This window comes from Mustela nivalis, assembly GCF_964662115.1.
Source record: "Mustela nivalis genome assembly, chromosome: 8".
In the NCBI taxonomy this organism is placed as follows: domain Eukaryota; kingdom Metazoa; phylum Chordata; class Mammalia; order Carnivora; family Mustelidae; genus Mustela; species Mustela nivalis.
In genome coordinates this window covers 100,238,345-100,257,372 of record NC_139027.1, presented here as the reverse complement: position 1 = coordinate 100,257,372, position 19,028 = coordinate 100,238,345, and the positions used below count along the sequence as shown (strand labels likewise).

At 38.0% G+C, this 19,028-nt stretch overlaps 1 protein-coding gene across 23 annotated transcripts in view; it reads right to left on the bottom strand.

The window, feature by feature from the left end:
- RALGAPA2 (Ral GTPase activating protein catalytic subunit alpha 2) overlaps positions 1-19,028 on the bottom strand; it is a 328,431-nt gene that overhangs the window by 192,699 nt on the left and 116,704 nt on the right. For 19 of the 23 annotated variants that reach the window (XM_082743139.1, XM_082743124.1, XM_082743140.1 and 16 more), the window contains 4 exons: positions 14,991-15,228; positions 12,565-12,729; positions 2,570-2,704; positions 1,050-1,108 (listed from right to left, as the gene is read on the bottom strand). In XM_082743139.1, coding sequence (XP_082599265.1) covers positions 1,050-1,108; positions 2,570-2,704; positions 12,565-12,729; positions 14,991-15,228 — 597 coding nt within the window. Of the gene's footprint in view, positions 1-1,049; positions 1,109-2,569; positions 2,705-8,902; positions 9,044-12,564; positions 12,730-14,990; positions 15,229-19,028 lie in introns of all 23 variants that reach the window. The other 4 variants (XM_082743131.1, XM_082743136.1, XM_082743120.1 and 1 more) reach the window with 1 other exon arrangement.

The window sequence follows — 19,028 nt, the reverse complement described above, 5'->3', positions numbered from 1 at the left end:
CAAAGACATGATAAACACAAAGCCAACATAATGCTGCTCTCTGAGGGGACAAGGAAAGAACCTATAGGCCAAAGCAACAGCATCTGAAAAATTCTAGTTCTTTAACTGGGCGGTGGATGTGTAGGTGTTTGATTGTTGAAATATACATACACATATATCCAGAATATACATACATAAACTGGTATATGCCCCTTTAAAAAAAAGACAGAAATAAAGACTGGTTATCTTCTATGCAGAAGGACTAGGGAGCAGATTTCTCTGTTTATTTTGCACCTTTCTGTAATGTTTGAGTTTTCCATTAATATATACTACATATTTTTAAAAATGACTAAGCAGGAGTTATCTGAGTGCATGAGATATGGACTACTTTTCAATGTTCTTCTTTATACTTTATATTCAGTCTAAAACAAACCAATACATGCTATTTTACCTTTTTCTAAAAAAGAAATCATAACTGATCTTTGCAAAAACTCACTTAGCTAGCATCTCATGTTAGGTGGAACCTACTACTAAAAGCAGTTATCAGGAAGAGGGAATCTGAATATGTTTGACAGGAAAGGATATCTGCTTAATATAGAGTGCTATGTACAGACCAGAAGGTAAATTCCATTTTCCCACTAATTTTTTCTATTTTTGTAATGTGACTGTAATTTTACACAGAAAGCAAGCAAGTCTTAAGAGATCTCAGTAACTAATCACCAATCACAATAACCAATAGCCAATAACCCATCCAAAGGGAGAAATGTTTTAAAAGTATGTATTGCTGGGGCACCTGGGTGGCTCAGTAGGTTAAATATCTGCCTTCAGCTTAGGTCATGATCTCAGGGCCCTGGGACCAAGCCCTGCTTTGGGCTCTCTCCTCAGTGGGAGCCTGCTTCTTCCTCTCCCACTCTCCCTGCTTGTGTTCCCTCTCTCGCTATCTATCAAATAAATAAATTAAATCTTTAAAATAAATAAATTAATTAAAGTATCACTGCTACTAAGAAATTTATTTTGCCAACAATTTATGTTTATTTTTAACAACAAACTATAGTTCGAAAATATCTTACTGTTATTCCTTCATGTTCTTTCTTCACATGTCCTTTATTTTCTTGAATAGCCTTGGACTCTGAGGGGAAAATTTATAAAATAAAATTTCAGATGATAAAATTAGAAAAAGATTTTTATGTATGAGTAATAAATCAAATTTAGATATCCTAAGATACGTAAAAACAGAAATTATGGATCTGGCAAACTGGTAGCCTACGGGTCAAATCTACTCTACAGAATCTTTGACCCCACAGGGAATGGACTGAATGCTATTCACTGTTGCCAACAAGGTCCACTTAGCACATTATGTTAGTGCAAGGGAGGGCAGCAAGACCTCTCCTGGGGGCCTTCAGAGAGGGATCTCAGCGGAAAGCTACCTGAGTTGGCCAGGTGAACTGACAGGAAAATAGAGCAGTACAGTGGCTCAGTATTACTCAAGAATAAAGACTGGGGAGAAAATGCAAAAATAACCAGTATCAGTAATAAAAAAGGGAGTATTGCCACACAGCCTATAAATATTCAAATGATAAGAGGCCAATAAATTTGAAAATATATATATATCAATGGAAAAAACTCCCAGAAAAACATATCTCAATCTGAATCAAAATAAGGAAGTATCTTAATAGTCTTAAAATGATTTATAAATTTGAATGGTATTTTAAAATCTTCCTAGAAGAAAACTCCAGGGAACTGGTGGATCTACAAAATATTTCAGGGGGAAAAAAAAAATCACAGCAGTCTTACACAAAACCTTTTGGAGAAGAGAAAATCTTTCAGATAATACATCTCTCAAGTTATTTCTTAATTGTATTTTCTTATTTCAACAAGATCTCTAAGAGGGAACACTTGCCTACTCTTTTGATGAGGCTATGAGGTAACTTACTGATAAAGAAGCTGGTTTATTTACTTAACTGATGAAACTAGAACTAAATGATAATAAGCACACTCACTGACACAACTAAAACACCCGCTATCACTGAAAAATACATTGTTTGCGGTTTAAAGGTCTAGCCATCTGGCTCTTTGCCGTCCATGCCCTGCTGTTGCTGAAAGGTGTTGGAGACACTGTGTGTTATCCCAAGTTATTGTTTCAACTTCAGCAGAGTCCACTAGCTGCTAATAAACTTTCTCACAAGTCTGGCCAGGTCTCCATGCTCATGGTCACCTTTTATGGCTCTCCTCACACAGCCCTTTCCCATGCGCCCCTCGCCGCCCCCCGCCCAACTTTGCTGCTCTTGCTGACCCCGTGGTGTAGCATTCTCACATCCCACCTATTGCAGTCTCTCTGGACTTCTCTCCAGTCCTCAAACAGGTTACTCTTAAAAAGAGGTGCACCTAACTATATATAATTTAGATAAATGTATTAAAATAAACTGAAAATGTTTCATTGCCAGAAGTCACATCATTGCAAACTTAAAAAGAAAGTTCCCTTAAAAATAAATGAAGTCAGGTTAGAATAAGTGTAGAATTCAGTCCGGCCTGCAGCTCCTTCCCAGCCAGGACCTGCAGCCCTGTGTAGGGAATTGCTGCTACTCCATACCCTGAGGAGAATCTGAGCACAGCGGCTCAGTGACGTCAGGTGTGCTGCTACTCCGCGTGAGGTGCTGCTGCTCCACTGCCAGACAGCCCGATTCAGCTGCAGGTGCATTTTCTGACTGCTGACATTCTTCCACCTCTGTAGGCGTGAACACAAAACATGCAGAGATGTATTTCAAGACTTTTCAAAATAATTTCACCACTGAACCAACTGATTCTAAAAATGTAGTTTTAGATACCCCCCAACAAAAATTATACAGTAAAACAATCTGCATTTGCATCGTAAAGTTTTCTACACTTGTTAACAGTGATATTCCACTCCCAGAATACATTTTAAGTTCTGCAAAACATTTTGATTTTCAAAGTGAGAAAAAAAAAAGAGAGAAAAATCTGCTGAAATGGTTATGAACTGTAAAAGTCAGTTGGAATTTTAGGGACAGGCATGCCAAGGAATGAGAGAATGAGGAGATACACGGAATAGGTAATTTGCACTTGAGGAGAGGAGAAAGTCACATACACACCCCTCTCTAGGAAATGGGAATTTCAATTCTATTACTCCTTTTAACAGATAAATGCACAAGTGTCCAAAATAAAATACTGGGTAATTCTTCAATAGTTTATACCACCAAATGCAAAGTTAAGTTAATCACTAAAGTACAAAAATGATCCACTTGTATTTTTAAAGAATCAATATATAAATGCCATAAAATAGAAAACCACAGATGAGTACTGACCACTGGACAATGTCAGCTAGCATTATTATGAAATACAAGCTCCTAGAGAATGAGTTCTCTATACTCTATGTGGCTCCAGAGAGGTCCCTCTAAACTTAAGATCTGTCTGCACCAGTTGTCTCCTGCTGTGGTCCTCCATCACTGTACAGTCAAGCCTATGTTGCGCACAGTGAATAGAGGGATCCCCCTGACCTCACCCTACATATGTGATCCCCTACACATGTAACACACCACACAGGTGGCCCCCCTCACTCACTTTAGTCTCAAGCAGTGCTAGCTCACCTGTGCCTGCTACTCTCTCCCTTCGGCTGCTCACTCCTCCACGCTAACTTCTGACCTGTTACTACCTGCCTCCCTGCCTCCTGTGCTGCTGGGACGCCCCTCCTATTGGACTTGCCATGTGGTCCTGCATATGAACCCCACCATTGCAGCCCTCAGCAGACTCCACACTCACTCAGAGAACTGTGAAACTTTATGTCTATATAGCTAGAACATATTTCCAAAAATTTTAATTAACTTAAGTTTCACTACTTCTAAAAAGAGACAGACCCAAATTTAGCCCGTATCATCCTACCTGGCAGTGTTACCCACTTTCTCACCTGAAATGAGGCTTGTTGCCCACATTCCATCCTCAGTTTAACCCTTTACTCCAAAGATAAGCCAAAGCGCTGGTTCTCCCTAATCAGGAAGTCAGAAGATTCTAACTGTAATACACAGGACTTCAACAAAAGCTTGCTGTTTTTACTATCCAAATAAAAATTCCATTTTAAAGTACACTTTTAGAAGTTACGAGACTTCAAAACTATAAAATTTGTGTGATGCTTCACTTATAATTCAGAGTACCAGGCCACAGTCTAAATTTAGAAACCCAAGAGAAACTGAACTTAGGGCATGAGCAAACAAAGGCCAAGGCAGCAAGAACACACAGATCCATTAAAGCACGGCTTTTCCAGGTTGTCTTTGCCCTTCTCTTCTCTTGAATAGTCAACTGTTCATTTTCCCGCAGAGAGACACAAGACATGTGTACATATCTGTGATGTCCCCACATGGCCCCAAGCACAGACTAGGCCCTTTTCACAGGTCTGCTTCTAGGTTCTTTGGCATTAGGCAACAGAAGCCAGAAGATACCATGGGACCAGCCCCTTCCGGCTGTCTTCCTTCATTGTTTATTCTAATTATGCAAGACACTGAAACCTTCTGGGTAGTGTTCATATTTGTTAATGAACCTACTTGTTAATCTAATATCAGTAGAGGGAGCCCAAGAGCTTCCTAATTCTCTAAAAAATAATTGGCAAATGTCAATTTTTATGGACAGTGGGAAGAGTTGGTTTAATTCGCTTAAACTTGGTGCCAAAAGCTGGTAGATGTTGGCTTCTGGGCTAGGAGCAGAAACAAATAAAAGCAAGGCCAACACTGGCAGCATCATTTCAAAGATAAAGAACATCGCCATCTGGTGGGATACAGGACAGCCACAGCACCATGGCTTCCAAATTCGAGTGTCCCCACTGGTTCTCAACACAAGAGACGGGCCAAGAGCCTGCCATCACCAGCTGGTGTGCCTTCCCAACAGACTGGCCTAATGCAGCTTTAAGGCTTTGTTTTTGTAAAACTGTTGGTAGGGACTTCTCAGATGGAATAAGTCCAAGACCACAGAAATCACCAGTAGTGGTAAGGATGGGAACATCCATGATGAAAATGGAAAGGAAGAGAAGAATCACAGTGTCAAATGTGCTGTTAGGGCTGCTGTGCCACTTGTGCTCTGAGCTACTCCTAGAGTTGACTGTTATGTGACAGAGTGTGGAAAAATAAATTCTCATCCCACAATTAAAACTCAATCTCCTGATTTGCAAATGTACATTTCTTGGCTTTTTCTCACAATTTGTGCTAAGTATATACTCAATATATGTCTTGCATAATGAACAAATGAATACCAAAAACATTTTGTTAGTACTTTTTCTTTTTTTAAACAGTTCTTGAGCTCCCTCTGCTGGCTTTTTATTTAAGAAAGCTGCTTGTTAAAGCTGCTCCCATTCCAGCTGGGAGCAGTTGTTTTTTCAAAACAAATTAAGACTATTTTAACACCAATATACAAATATCAAGATATAGGATTATCTGATAATCAAACAGAAATGAACAATTTGAGTTATATAAAAATTACAGTATACATTCTGGTAGGTCTAATGAATTTTCTCTTTTGAGTATCACACAATTTGTTTGAATCATATCAAAGAGCTAAATTCTATCTCAGGCTCACCAAATCATTCACTTTCTCTCAAGCACTGCTAACCCAATAACCCAAATTTTTAAAAGTACTAACCTTCTAGCTTCTTGACAGTGTAAGTTACACAACACTAGTATTAAATCATTGCTTTCTAAAGCTCCATTCAAAACACCAGGAAAATGATCAAATTAGAATTACTTCATTTTTTTCCCACTGAGAGAAAAATCCACATGATTAAATTAACTATGCAAAGTCTTTAGAAACTTCTATTTATTCCAGATGTCTGACTATTTTTCAAAGAAATTTCACTCACTCTTTAATCTAAGGCTTCCTTAACCAATCTTATTAAATGAAGTGTGAGAGTCATTCTTCAATTACCAAAATTCTGGGTTTCATTTACCCCTCATACAGAGTTGCAAAGGCAAAATTAATAGTGTAATTTGCTTTTAAAGTATGGTACATGATACTGACTTGGCCCTATAAAAAGCACAAGAGATATAAATCAACTCATCATCTTGGGGTTTCTTAGGAGGTCCAACTATGAGTCAGTTCACACACAGGTACTAGCTGAAAGCCTGAGAAACAGAAGCAGAAGCAGCTAAACAAGGCTTTCACTTAGGTACCACTGAGTCTCTTTTAGAATGAGGTAAGATCATTGATCCTCTAATTACTACTATTACAGTGGCCCCAAAACAAAAATAAAATCTATCATTTACATGGCGTATAAGCACTACAGATTGATAAATGTCCCAACATAAAGCCAGTTAAAATTGTAAAACTGCTGGAAAGAATTGTTCCCACAAAGGAGAAAGAGGAAAATCACTGAAACTGTCAGTTCTACCTCCCAGATGTTTATGTAGCTATTCATATAAATGGCATACAGGTGGTTATTACTTTCCCAACCAAAAGTCTGATGCCACCAAATAAAGAACCCTATAGGGACTAGAATAAATATAGTAGTGGCTGAAGGTAAGTAATTCTCTACTATTTATATTATTTAAAGCAATTCTGGCATGTTGTATAGTCCTATAGACTAGAAACAAAACAAGAAATATTAACAAATGAAAACAAAATTAGTAATCATTTTTATAGTAAAGAACTTGTGGCCAGAAAGTCAACATTAATAGTATCTGCATACTATGGATAGGTGGATATACATCTATCTACCCACATCTATACTTAGCAACAGTAATCAAGATATGTCAACACACTAGGATTTAAACTGGAACACAAATTTAATACTCTAGAGTGCCAACATTCTCTAGTGGGAATGTACAATCTAAGACAGGACTGATACACACTGTTCTTGGCCTAGTCTCTTGATAGGACAATTCCAAAGGAAAACGCATCACCTTAATAGTAAAGAACAAATGGCATCAGACTAAGGAGAAGCTTGCTACCATAGTTGTCAGATGAAACACAGGGAAAAGTAGATTGTTCTCAATGTCACTATGTTGCTAAGTCCCTTTATCCTTTGTGCTATAAAACCAGAAATAAGGACGACAAAGGCAGGAAAATACTGACTCAGCATGTCCTGCTTCATTTCACTCCAAATCAGGGTCTCCCAACCTCAGCACTATTGATACTTTGGGTCAGATAATTCTTCATGAGGGGGCCATCCTGAGGAGCCAGTATGGCTGGTTAGCAGCATCCCGCTAGATGTCAGTGGCACTGCCCCAGCAGTGACAACAGGTCTCTAGACACTGTCAAATGTTCCCTGGGGGGCAAAGTCATCCCCAGTTGAGAACCACTGTTTTAAACCACATTTAATTTTTCTTAAAAAAAAAAAAAATTATTTATTTGACAGACAGAGATCACAGTAGGCAGAGAGGCAGGCAGAGAGAGAGGAAGGGAAGCAGGCTCCCTGCTGAGCAGAGAGCCTGATGTGGGACTCGATTCCAGGACCCTGAGATTGTGACCCGAGCCGAAGGCAGAAGCTTTAACCCACTGAGCCACCCAGGCGCCCCTACATTTAATTTCTGCTGGAACTATGTACCTATATATGGGAATCAAGAATCTGAGTAAACTAAAATGTAGCAGTGAATGAGAAAAAAGTTTCTAAAATTATTACAAACAGAAATAGGTTTCTTGTGAGAAAATATTCTGGACACACTAGTAGAAACTTTTATGAAAGGAACTATATGGGGGAAAATATGGAATGTGAAACAAAAACTTTCCACCATGAAAAGAACTCCTTTTGGGTACGTATCAGCTGAATATCAGACAAATAGAAAGCAAACTACTTAAAATGCTTTATTAATCATTTCTAGGCAGTAGTACTTTTTTGAAAACCAAATTATCAACTAGTTAATGCTCATGAGTAATTTAACTGACCTGTGACCATATATATTACCATTCTTACTGTGTTTCACCTTTGGTACTTACTACAGAAAAGTATTTTCTAAGAAATGTACTCTTCAGTCTCAATAAAATGGACTTCTTCCCTCATATTCTGCTAATTAAATAATACGATATCTTACACACTTATCAGGGAAATGAAGATTTGATTCTGCTTTGCTTCACTTCCGTATGGCATGATTAAGTGCTACAAAAAGTCACAAGCAGGCTATCTCTGATACTAAATAAATACTATCTATAATACCATCTTTCTGAAAAATGAACACGAAAACATGTCCCTCTTTAACATGAAGATTCAGTTCATTACAGAATCATTGCAAAGTAACTCGGCATGGGCTTAATTATTCATTGTAGAGCAAAGAAGATCCATTGTTGAGGGGTCTGTGCCAAAAATCACCACTTTTGGTGCCATAATGTCTTAATAATCCAGAAGAACACTGTGTGCAAACTACATGTGGCTAAACTCCATTTTAATCGGCTGGAGCCCAAGAACAACATCTCCTTGTTTTAAAAATTGCACTTTTTAGCATCTTTTTCTAAACTCAGATCTTAATAATCAGTGTGAATCTCCATAAACATTATTTCTTTGTACATGTTTATGGTTTATTAATTCCAAGGAGTTCTTGCCTACATGAATTTTCCCACTTATCCATTTCGGAGAGGCACTGAAAGCATTCAGACACTAACACACTCAAAACTTTTGTTCTGCAGGCATTGTACAGAAGGCACACTGAGGCAGTCATCACTGTGAAAAACTATGGGCCACAAAATCCTGTATCCTTCTTAACTGGGAAAGCAAAGAACAGTGGTGTTAAAGAAATTTTTCTTGACTGTTTAATTGCTACTAAACATCTAACTACATAAAAACAATTATTAATATTCATTAAAAGTAAGTGCAAAGTGCAATGGCCAGGCACGCATGCATGGTGGGGGACTGGAGGGGTTTAACAAAGGAGGCAAGGCCCAGTGGCAAGCAGGAGAAGCCCAGGGACACTGACGGACACAAGAGACAGCATTACAGTACCTGACAGCCTGTGAGAGCAAGAGGAGTAAGAGAGACCAGGTAAGAGAGCGCTCACGGTGTGAAGGAGGAGCGGGACGCTTTTAGTGGCAGGCAAAGCCTCAGAAAGGTGGACACAGTTGCTGATAGACTGGCTTCGCTTAGCTTCCAGGAGAGATAAAGTAACAATTATGTCAAAAGCACATCAGGATCTTTCACTTTTTTTTACTTCTATTTTTCTGGTCTTTCTTTCAATATTTAAAGGAAGTGATTTTATACATACAGGAAGGCAGTACAAAGCAGAGTATTTAATCGTAGTCTCTAAATACAGCCAACTTTTAGTCATTCTCATGACGTGGGAAAATGGGCAATTCACAAATAATCTTATTTTACAATGCTTTACATGTTTAGCTTTTCTTTTTTCCTCCTGTGTATCAGACTCACATTTGGGTTTTTTATTTGGGAAGACATTATAATCAGTTTTCCCTTCCTAAAGGACACACATATGAGAAGACCATGGGGAGGGAGGGAAAAATCTAGCCTAAGACTAAAATTGCTCTAAAATATAAGTAATTCAAAAATTAGTTTACTGAGAGCTGACTGTATTCAAAAGCAAATCATTTAGAAAATTAAATGTCCTAAAACCTCAGAAACACATAAAAGTCAAGTTGAACATCAAAAGATTTGGAATTTCCATGAAACTCATCCTTTCATAACACACTTTGTGCTTATTAAAATCCATAATTTCTTAGTATGAACTTTATAATGCTCTTAAGTTTTCAAAAGACTGCTAGTGAAATGACCATTTGAGAAAACAGAGGAAGAAAACAAAGGAAGAGAATACACCTCATATATATGAAACTACCATCAGTAAGATCACTTTTATTCTTAAAACTAATATAAAGGTTTACTTGCTGTTTTATTATTTTTACATGATTTTATTTCACATTAATGAAGCAGAAATACAAATAAGAATGATACATTTGTAAAGAGAGAAATAAACTTTTTACTTCCTTGCATCTTCACGGGCCCCATTCTCTGGCAAATTCCCAGTTCTTTCTCCCACATCTAAATTGATTAATAGTATACTTCATGAATGGGTAAGATAATACTTAAGGGACAATGACTTCCATGCAAATGTCAAACTGACTTACTTCAAATTTCCTAAAAGATGTGTTCATCTCTCAATGTCAGAGGTGTTTAGAAGAGCTTTCCTTTTATAAGTGAAATGACTACATTTTCTCAAAACTGGTCACTAGATATTTTAGAAATAATAAAACTTAGGATAACTTTTTTGTGTGGAAACTGACTTGCTTTAATCATTCATTTTAGACACCTAAAATTTTAGCATAATTCACACTCAGGAACAAAGTTTTCCTTTATAATTTTTTAAGACTCTCCTTGTCAGTTTCCTTTAAGTTGCAAAGTAGTTGATTCTCTGTTAAATTAATTGCCATTTCCCTACTCCGCAATTGATTATTTTATTATTTTCATCTTATCACCATCACTAACATTTTCCCAATCTACATGTAGTCTGCGAGCCAGATTATACTATAATGGTCTTAAATTATTCTTGTATTGGGATTAGGAAAAAAAAAGTCACTTTCAAACGTGTCTTTCATAATAAGCACTTTAATGCTAAATAAATGTGGTGAAAACTAACTTCCTCAGCTGCTGTTCTGTCATTAACAGGAGACTCCACACAAGTCAAAATCTACCATGAAAGTATTCTGGGCCTTTTTTAAAAGATAGAAAGGTGAATTATTACACAATATATAAATAAAAAAACTGAGTAAAACCAGTTTATTTATATAGTAACTATTAGTCTTTATAAATTAATTTTATAAAACAGCATGATATAATAAAATCTTCAGAGACTATTGTTTTCACAGGCAACTAAAAAGATAAATGTGTAAAACAGAATAGGAAATGCATGGGGCACTGGTGGAGCATGCAGCTCTTGATTTCAGGGTTGTAGTTTAAGCCCCCACTTGGGTGTGGAGATTACTAAAAAATAAAATCTTTAAAAAAAAAAAAGATACACATATGTGTGTACAAAATACATAAAGGTAATAGGCCCGTTCTACTCAATAGCTCTTATCTCATTATCTTTTAAGGATTATGGTTCCAAATGTTTTTAATTTAAATTCAATTTAATTTAAATTTAATTAATTTAATTAATCCTAAAAAGGTCAGGTTTATGACTTTAAAGTGACATAGTCTAAAATGTCTTTAACATGATTTTGTAAAAGTATTTATTGCTGCAATACCATGGCTTTTTGAGAACACTGATGAACAGAAGATTGCTGGCATAAATGCACCAAAGATTACTAAGAATGCTACCGGTGCCATTATTGTATTGTTGGTCTGAAACCTGTTGAAAAACTAAAATACAATCTCATCTATAGCTGTGTTTTGGCCAAGTAGGGGAATAAGGAGCATGCAACATACAATAGTTTGTTGCTCATTAAAATGTGAATGTAGAGTTTACACAGTGTTTTGAATGACCACTTTTATTATCATTACAGTTCTAGGGCCCTGAGGGGTATCAGGGAGTCTGGGCAGCTGTGGCATGATGCCACTTTGTCACAAAGTTCTGCTCTGATTAAAATGGAAAAAAGGAGTTTTAGGAGTTGGGACAAGAATGGAAATCACTGAGTAAGCCTTCCTCAAAGTTGCCTGTTATTAGGAAATGAGTCTCTCCTCAGGGGAGAAGATGAAGAAAAGTAAAAGTAGAACAGGAGGCGAATGTAGATAAAGTGATAATTATCAACAAATTTTTTATGGCAAAGAGCATTAGACAGTTAGGGTTAAGCTATAATATATTAGGTATACTAGATTTTCATAAAGACTCCAACAGGATTCCAAGCCATCTGTACTACACTAAGCACTGTAAAATCACTGAGTAGAAATGATTCTGATTTATGACCAGAGAATATCGTGCCTTTCTTCAGTCAACATGCTAAATATCAATTATAGCAGCACGGTATTACTGACATGAAAAAACACAGGAAACTCAGATAAATTTGTTTTAAATGTAGTTATAGCCTCAAAATTATTGGGGGTAAGGGAGAAGGGCCTTTATTTGTTCTTATCAAATATGGGATATAAGCTTACTTTTTAAAGATTTCTCTTTTGGTCTTTAAAGAAAAGTGTAGCAAACCAATCAAAAAGACTGTGGGTTCTTGGTCAAGTTCTTGTTAGTTCTAACAGGCTAGAAGGACAACAGCTCCAGGCATGTAAAGCTCTATTTCCCCAAAGAAGCAAAACACTTAACTCTCCCCCTCCAGTCCTGCAAACGAAGTACATTATTCCCTTTTTCTTTGCTGGAACAGTGCCACACTAAGATTAATGGTGCTCAACAACAACAGTGGTGCAACTGTGTGATGACAGAGAATGTATTTTCTTTAGGGTTTAAACAAAATATCTATTTTCTCTTTTGCACAGATATCTCACTCAATACTAACATCTCAAGTTTCTTTTTCACAATGAAAGATTCAGAAATAAGTATCAAAAAATGGATTTGAAGTAACTGGAACAGACAACTAAAAGATATGGAAATATCCCATTTAATAAAAGGCCATGTATTTAAGTTCTGAGTGGAATTTTAAAACTTTTAAAACATTTATTCCTATAGATCCACTTCAGATAGCAACTAGACCTTAGAGAAATAGTTAAATGTTTACCGGTTGCTTTCTGACGAACGATATTTCTTGCTTTCTCAACTCCTGGTGCCCCAGATGTGGTGGCACTCCTGGATCGCATTGGCTCGGTCACATCTGGGTGGCTCCGCCAGCTGAGAGAAAAGGATCTCCCCACAGTAGTTCCTTTCTGAGAATCTAGAACACAGCCTGATAAAGTATAAGACAAAAAAAATAATTTAAAGGCTGAATTCATTATCATTCATTCCACAGCCTGTGTTGCTCAGCAAATTTCATAAATACAACTGTATATAATGAGCAGCTTCTCTTGTTGCAAAATTAGATACTACTTCTCTGCTTTCCTCTCATAGAGTTCTGGTCAAATATTTCAAATGAGTGATCAAGGGTCCAAAAGAAATACAGGAGAAAAAGAGAGTAAGACAGAGATTTCTGTACAGGTAATGTGCTCGTGGCTACCCGCTGTGGGTTGTTTTCACACCCAGGCTCCTGAGAGTGTATTTTGTTTCCACAATTCCTGTGCTTAGAAGGCAAGTATTTCCATAATGAATATTTAAATTGGTTTTTATAATAAAGCGATACAATAGATAAATGAGAAATATTTGCTATGGTCATTAATTAAATAATTAAATTCATTCTGTATCATTCCATAAATAATGTTTTTCAGATTGTTTACCTTCCTATAAATAAATAAAGCCACTCACAGACTGCAGCAAAAATATTATAAGAATCAGTCAAATTAATTACATATCTGTATGGCTAAATTATCAGCATACTGGTTTGCACCTGCCCACATCCACATCCTCTGTGGTCCTCTTCCACAGGGACCCTGGGCTTCATCACCAGACTTATTTTGGTTGCAAAACTGAACAAGCAGAGATTTGAAATACACTTGAAAATTTGGGCTTGTCCTGTTGCTGCTCCTACAACCCTAAGTCCTCACCAAAAAAAAAAAAAAAAAAAGCCTGAGCTGGCCTGCTGGGTGGTGAAAGGTATAAGGCCAAGTCCCCACACCACTGCCCCAGCTGACAGCTGGCCAACCCTAGAGCTGCCTAGCTGATTATTTGACAGCCTAGCTGACTGCAAACACAGGAATGAATCCAGCAGGACTGCCCAACTGTGTCCAGTCCAAATTGCCAACTCATAAAATCATGATCTAAACAACTGGCTGTTCCTTTAAGCCACTATGCTTTGGGGTGATCTGTCACACAGGAAAAGCTGATACAGTCTATAATAAGGGTATTGTTGAGGATGATGTCTACCCACAACAAGCATTGCACACTTTATGAGTCTTTGGAGGAGAAACTCCTCCCAGGTCTTAGGACCAGGAAAAGCTATGGATATTTCCCTTTTGTAATCTATGATCCTCTACTGTAACCCTGTGAAGATAAAAATCTAAGCTTGCCCCCCTGCCCAGCAAGCATAGGAGGTTTTCTGGCATGCATTCTGGCATTTTAACCACTCCTGCAACTCTACCACCTTTAATTTTTCCCCAGTGTCCTTATGCATTTTATCTATTGTATTATAGATACTTCTACGATATGCCTCAAAATCTTAACATAATAAATTGGAGTAAAACTGTATTAATCCAAGGACTATATCATAGCCTTAAATCAGTAATGAAGACAAATCATTGTCCCCAATAGAAACCACCACTGATGTTTTCCACCTTGATCAGACTCTAGGTGTCAGAACAATTTTAAGCCAGAAACACAAAAAAGGCCAAAATGACACTCATCTGAAACATTCAGAATTTTTCTAACTATGCTAAGCAGGCAATGGAATGCGTCTTTCTAGTGTGGTGCCTGGAGCTGGACTTGCCTAGCTTTGATTAATGGCTTTCCCACTTCTGAGCTGTGTAACTTGAATGAGTCCATCACCATGGACTCTGTGTACTCCAGTTTTTCTATCTATGATACTGGGATTGTAATTCAGAAGTTACCATGAGGGTGAAGAGAGAGAATACATACAAGCACGAGCCATTATTATTATTGTTGCTACTACTGCTACTCTCCTTCATCTTTCTTCTTCATTCAAAGCTCCTTCATAAATTCATCATCCTCGTTAAGAAGACAGAGTGCTACAAAACACAATCCAATACCACCATTAAAAAGACACTACTTGGGGCACCTGGGTGGCTCAGTGGGTTAGGCCTCTGCCTTCAGCTCAGGTCATGATCTTGGGGTCCTGGGATCGAGCCCTACATCGCACTCTCTGCTCCATGGGGAACCTGCTTTCCCTTCTCTCTCTGCCTGCCTCTGTCTGCCTCTCTGCCTACTTGTGATCTCTGTCTCTGTCAAATAAACAAATAAAAATCCAAAAAAAAAGAAAAAAAGACACCACTTGTATGGCTGGTTCTGTTTCTTATGAAATTTCATGAAATGCCTATATGTATAGATACACACTCCTCCTCAGTCTCAGACATCAGTGGTACTCTGTGAGAGTGAAAGTACCTTTGCCTCGCTGCTTCTTTTCCTTTTGTTCACTTAGTTTGTCCAGAGGTAGGTTTGTCATCTCAACTCCGTAAACAGTTCTTGCAAGCACTGCTGTCAAGGAATCCATGATGTTGGCCCACTCATTTATCAGTTCTTCCCATTCCGTGAGGGAGGACAGCACACCAAGAAAGTCATCCCAGAGCTCTCGAGAAATGTACACACAGAGGTTTGCTCGGATCCACGCCACCATGAGCGTCTAGAACCAAGCAACAGGAGAATTGAATCACCCTCACTTGGAAGAAGAATGACTTTTAACAAAACATTTTAAGTTACTATGAATAAAATGAACTTTAAAATAAAAAAGCACTTCATTTTGTTTTTCTTTTAGTTTCTCAAAATTCATTTGATCAACTGTAACCAGGATCTGAGCTACAGAAAAATCAGTTCTCATCATGAACAAAGCTACTGATTCAAAATCCCTCTAGTGCCTGTGGCTAGTCCTCTGCTGTAACTGGGAAGAAGACAAAGCTCTCAGAACAACTATTCTACTTCTTGAGACAGTTCTCTCTCTTGCACTCTCTACTGTGGCTGTTTCTAGCCTCCTCTTAAATACGTAAACCTCCAGCCCCACCAACTCCTCCCTGCTTCTTAGCAGATGAGCTCACTGCAGACCTCAGAGAAAACAGAATCCATTAAGCAAGAATGCCCTCAACCTTTACCCACAAGGCACAGGTGTTTGCCCAGCTTCTCCTTATTTGCAGGCTGTAAGTGAAGAGGAGTTCCTACTCTTCTATGCTTGTTCCCATCTCTGCTCTGAACCTCCTCCTGGGTCTTTGTGTTTCCATTAACCCTGCCTTTCCTTTTTCAGTCTATCCTACTTTGCCAGCAACTCCCCATCATTATTTAAACATGCTCCAAGTCTACTTCATCTTAAAAACAAAAAACAAACAAAAAAGTTCCCTTCAGCCAGATTCTCCCTTCAACCTAGAACTTTTAAAGCCAAAAAAAATTTTTTTTTCTAAGCCAAATTTCTTGAAAGAATATTCCACACTCACTGCATGTGCACCTCCTCATTCCCCAGTCAACCAACTGCTCTGGCTTTCTTCCTTCCTGCATACCCCACCTCTGCCTGAGGGGTTCTGATCTCCATTCTCATGGCTCCAATTACTATATGTATATACTGGTGACTTCTGAATCTCCATGTTCAGCCCAGACCTCTCTGGTTTCCTGACCATGTCTACATACATACTAGAGAACTCCAGCTGCATGTTCTTCAGGTACCTGTTAATATAGCATAAGAGTAAAAAGAATTCAATGCTTCTGCTGAGATTCTTCCAGTTCCCTGACCTGGTCTCTCCTGCTCCTGGCGTTTGCATGTAGTCTTCCCTCCTCTCTTCCCTTCTTTTTTGCTTTAACTTTAACTCTTTAATTCTCATTCTTCAGGGCAAAGTGTGGATATTACTTCCTCCAAGGTGTCCCTGACTGCTACCCGACCCAGCCACCAGTAAGTAGCCTCCATTCCCACACTCTCTGCATTTCCCTATCAGAGCTCTTTCCTTAAGAGTCCATTTACTTCTCTGTCCCTCCTCTAGCCTTATGGTTCAAGGCAGTATAAATAGTCACATGGGCAACCCTACCAGACAACTACGCATATATTCTGGATATTTCCTTACCTTGAAATGGCTTAGTTCCTTACCTCCACCAAAATGTTCCACATCCTTTAAAATCCAAATCAAAATATATCTGCCTTGAAAAAAGTGCCAAGTCCTTCACAGGTGAGTCCCAAAGGCTTTCCTAATCTTACTAGAGAGAAGTCATATTCAAAGTCTGTGTTAACTTCCCTGATCTGTTATCAGAGCTAAATGTGCTCCTTAAGGTGCCAATCTGCAAATACTTCTGCCCACCCCAGATACAAATAGACTCCCACAATCAATGGGAGTTGTCCTATGCATGTGATAGGGGCAAACTGGTGTTTTAATTACAAGAGAAATTTTTCTTTAACATACACACAGGAAAACTTTGAGAAATAGAAAACAGTCAGTAATCAGGCAGATCTGTTCCAAACACTTGAAAAATCATATTTAAAGTGACCCTTATGCAATGTACCTGTTCTCTACGTTTCAACTCACATTTTCCACATGTTTTAAAAGGGTAAAAATGTGAAAGTTGAGCTAAAGTCATTAAATATAGTGAAAACAAGGTTTTAAATATTCATACTGAAAATCCAATTCTAAGATGGATGAATGCAAAAGAACAATGCAAAAGAAAAAGCTAAAATAATTTTATCATTCATTTTTACTAAGACCTTATCACATATATTTTAATGACTAAAATGCCATCTTCTGTTTATTCCATTTTACACTCCTGTTTTCAAAATGAGTTTGAGGGCATTACCATAAAATGCACATATGCAATAAAATTAATAAAGAGAATCCCAACGGAGTAAGAGGAGAAAAGAGAGGCTGGTAATGCTACCAGCGCTCAGCCTCACGTCTCATTACAGTCAGGTTAAAAGCAGAATTTTCGTGTGGTAGAGATGCCCTGTACTGGGAATCTTTCATTGGTTTCACTTTCTTGACTAATTATAGAACAAGGACAGAACACAGACTTCTTGCAGTTTATTAAATTTATCTTAGCAAATCTCAGAAACATGTGCACAGACCTGGCAAATCATTATCATTATCATAAATCACAGCTACACACACCTGCATCCAGAACAAAACCATGGCACCTCGTGTGCAGAGGAGGGGTGGTAGGGGTGACACATTTGCGCATGAATGCAGGCTGCTCTCTCGGCAAGTTACCCTTGTCTAAGAGGAGGGAAACAGGGAGCCCCACAGTTGGGGTTCTGTCACTAACCTGATTTGTGAGCTATTTTGGAGTCATTTCTGGTCAAAAGCAAAAAGCTGAATAAGAACATCTCCAAAGTTCCTCCAGCACTGAAATTCATGTTTTACCAAATATATCTTGGCAAATAAGCTGTATTAAAAAGCACATTCATTCATAACACGTTCCCTAACCAACCACTTGCTGCACTCCTCTACTCACCACACTTAGGGAACTCTATAATTCCGTACTGTAACTAGAAGGACCATAGTCCAGGTTTCTTGATAATACTTCCAGAGCTTTAAGCATAAGGTCTTATTTAGCATTGATAACAGATTAAAACATCACTTATGGCAAACACCATTATCTGATAAATATCCAAATAAAACCCAACTATCATTTAAAGAAAATTTGCCAACCCAAGTTATCTACTGAGAGAAGAAACTATAAGCACTAGGGGAAAAATTCAAAAAGAGAAATGGACAATGGCAACTCCAAATTTCCTGTCCCCTTTAATAGTTTCCTTATTTAAATTTTTTAAAAATCAAGCATCTGGCAATTATAGACAGTCTACATGAACAAACAATTTGATGGCAAGTTTAATTTTAGTACGGAATTAAGATGATGCCCACTTGATTGCCTGGCTGAGCTGTCCAGACCTTTCACATTTTTCTCCCCACCTTGGATCCCACGAAAGGGCTCGGGAGGTCAAGAGATGATCATAAATCCCAGATGAACCCACTCTGATTCTTATGACAATACTGCAGAGTCAGAAGGAATCCTTTCCTTCTGTCTGTCACTTCTAGTGACAAATTAGGGAAGAGATTCAGGAAGGTGAAGTGATTTGCTCAAAGCCACACAGCCAGGAAGTACCAGAGCTGAGATCAGAACCCAGAATCTGTGTACCTCCAAAAAGCTCATTCTCTCTCTACTATTTTATGCTGCTTCTTAATTTAAGCATTCTTCTTGATCCATCTAACCACTGCTAAAATAATAAGGATGACATCAAAAGCATTAATAATCATGAACTTAAAACTAATTTTCAAGATCTGACAAGATTCTCCATTAATAAAGGGGACTTTTTCTCCCAAACCCAAACTAAATCAAACAAACCAACAAATACAACTTCACAATAGATTCTTGTTTAATTCAATGACAAGTTCTTGCTCCAATCCCAATACATCCCATGCATGCAGGGCCAGACAACTGGTGAGGAATGAGGGCCAAGCA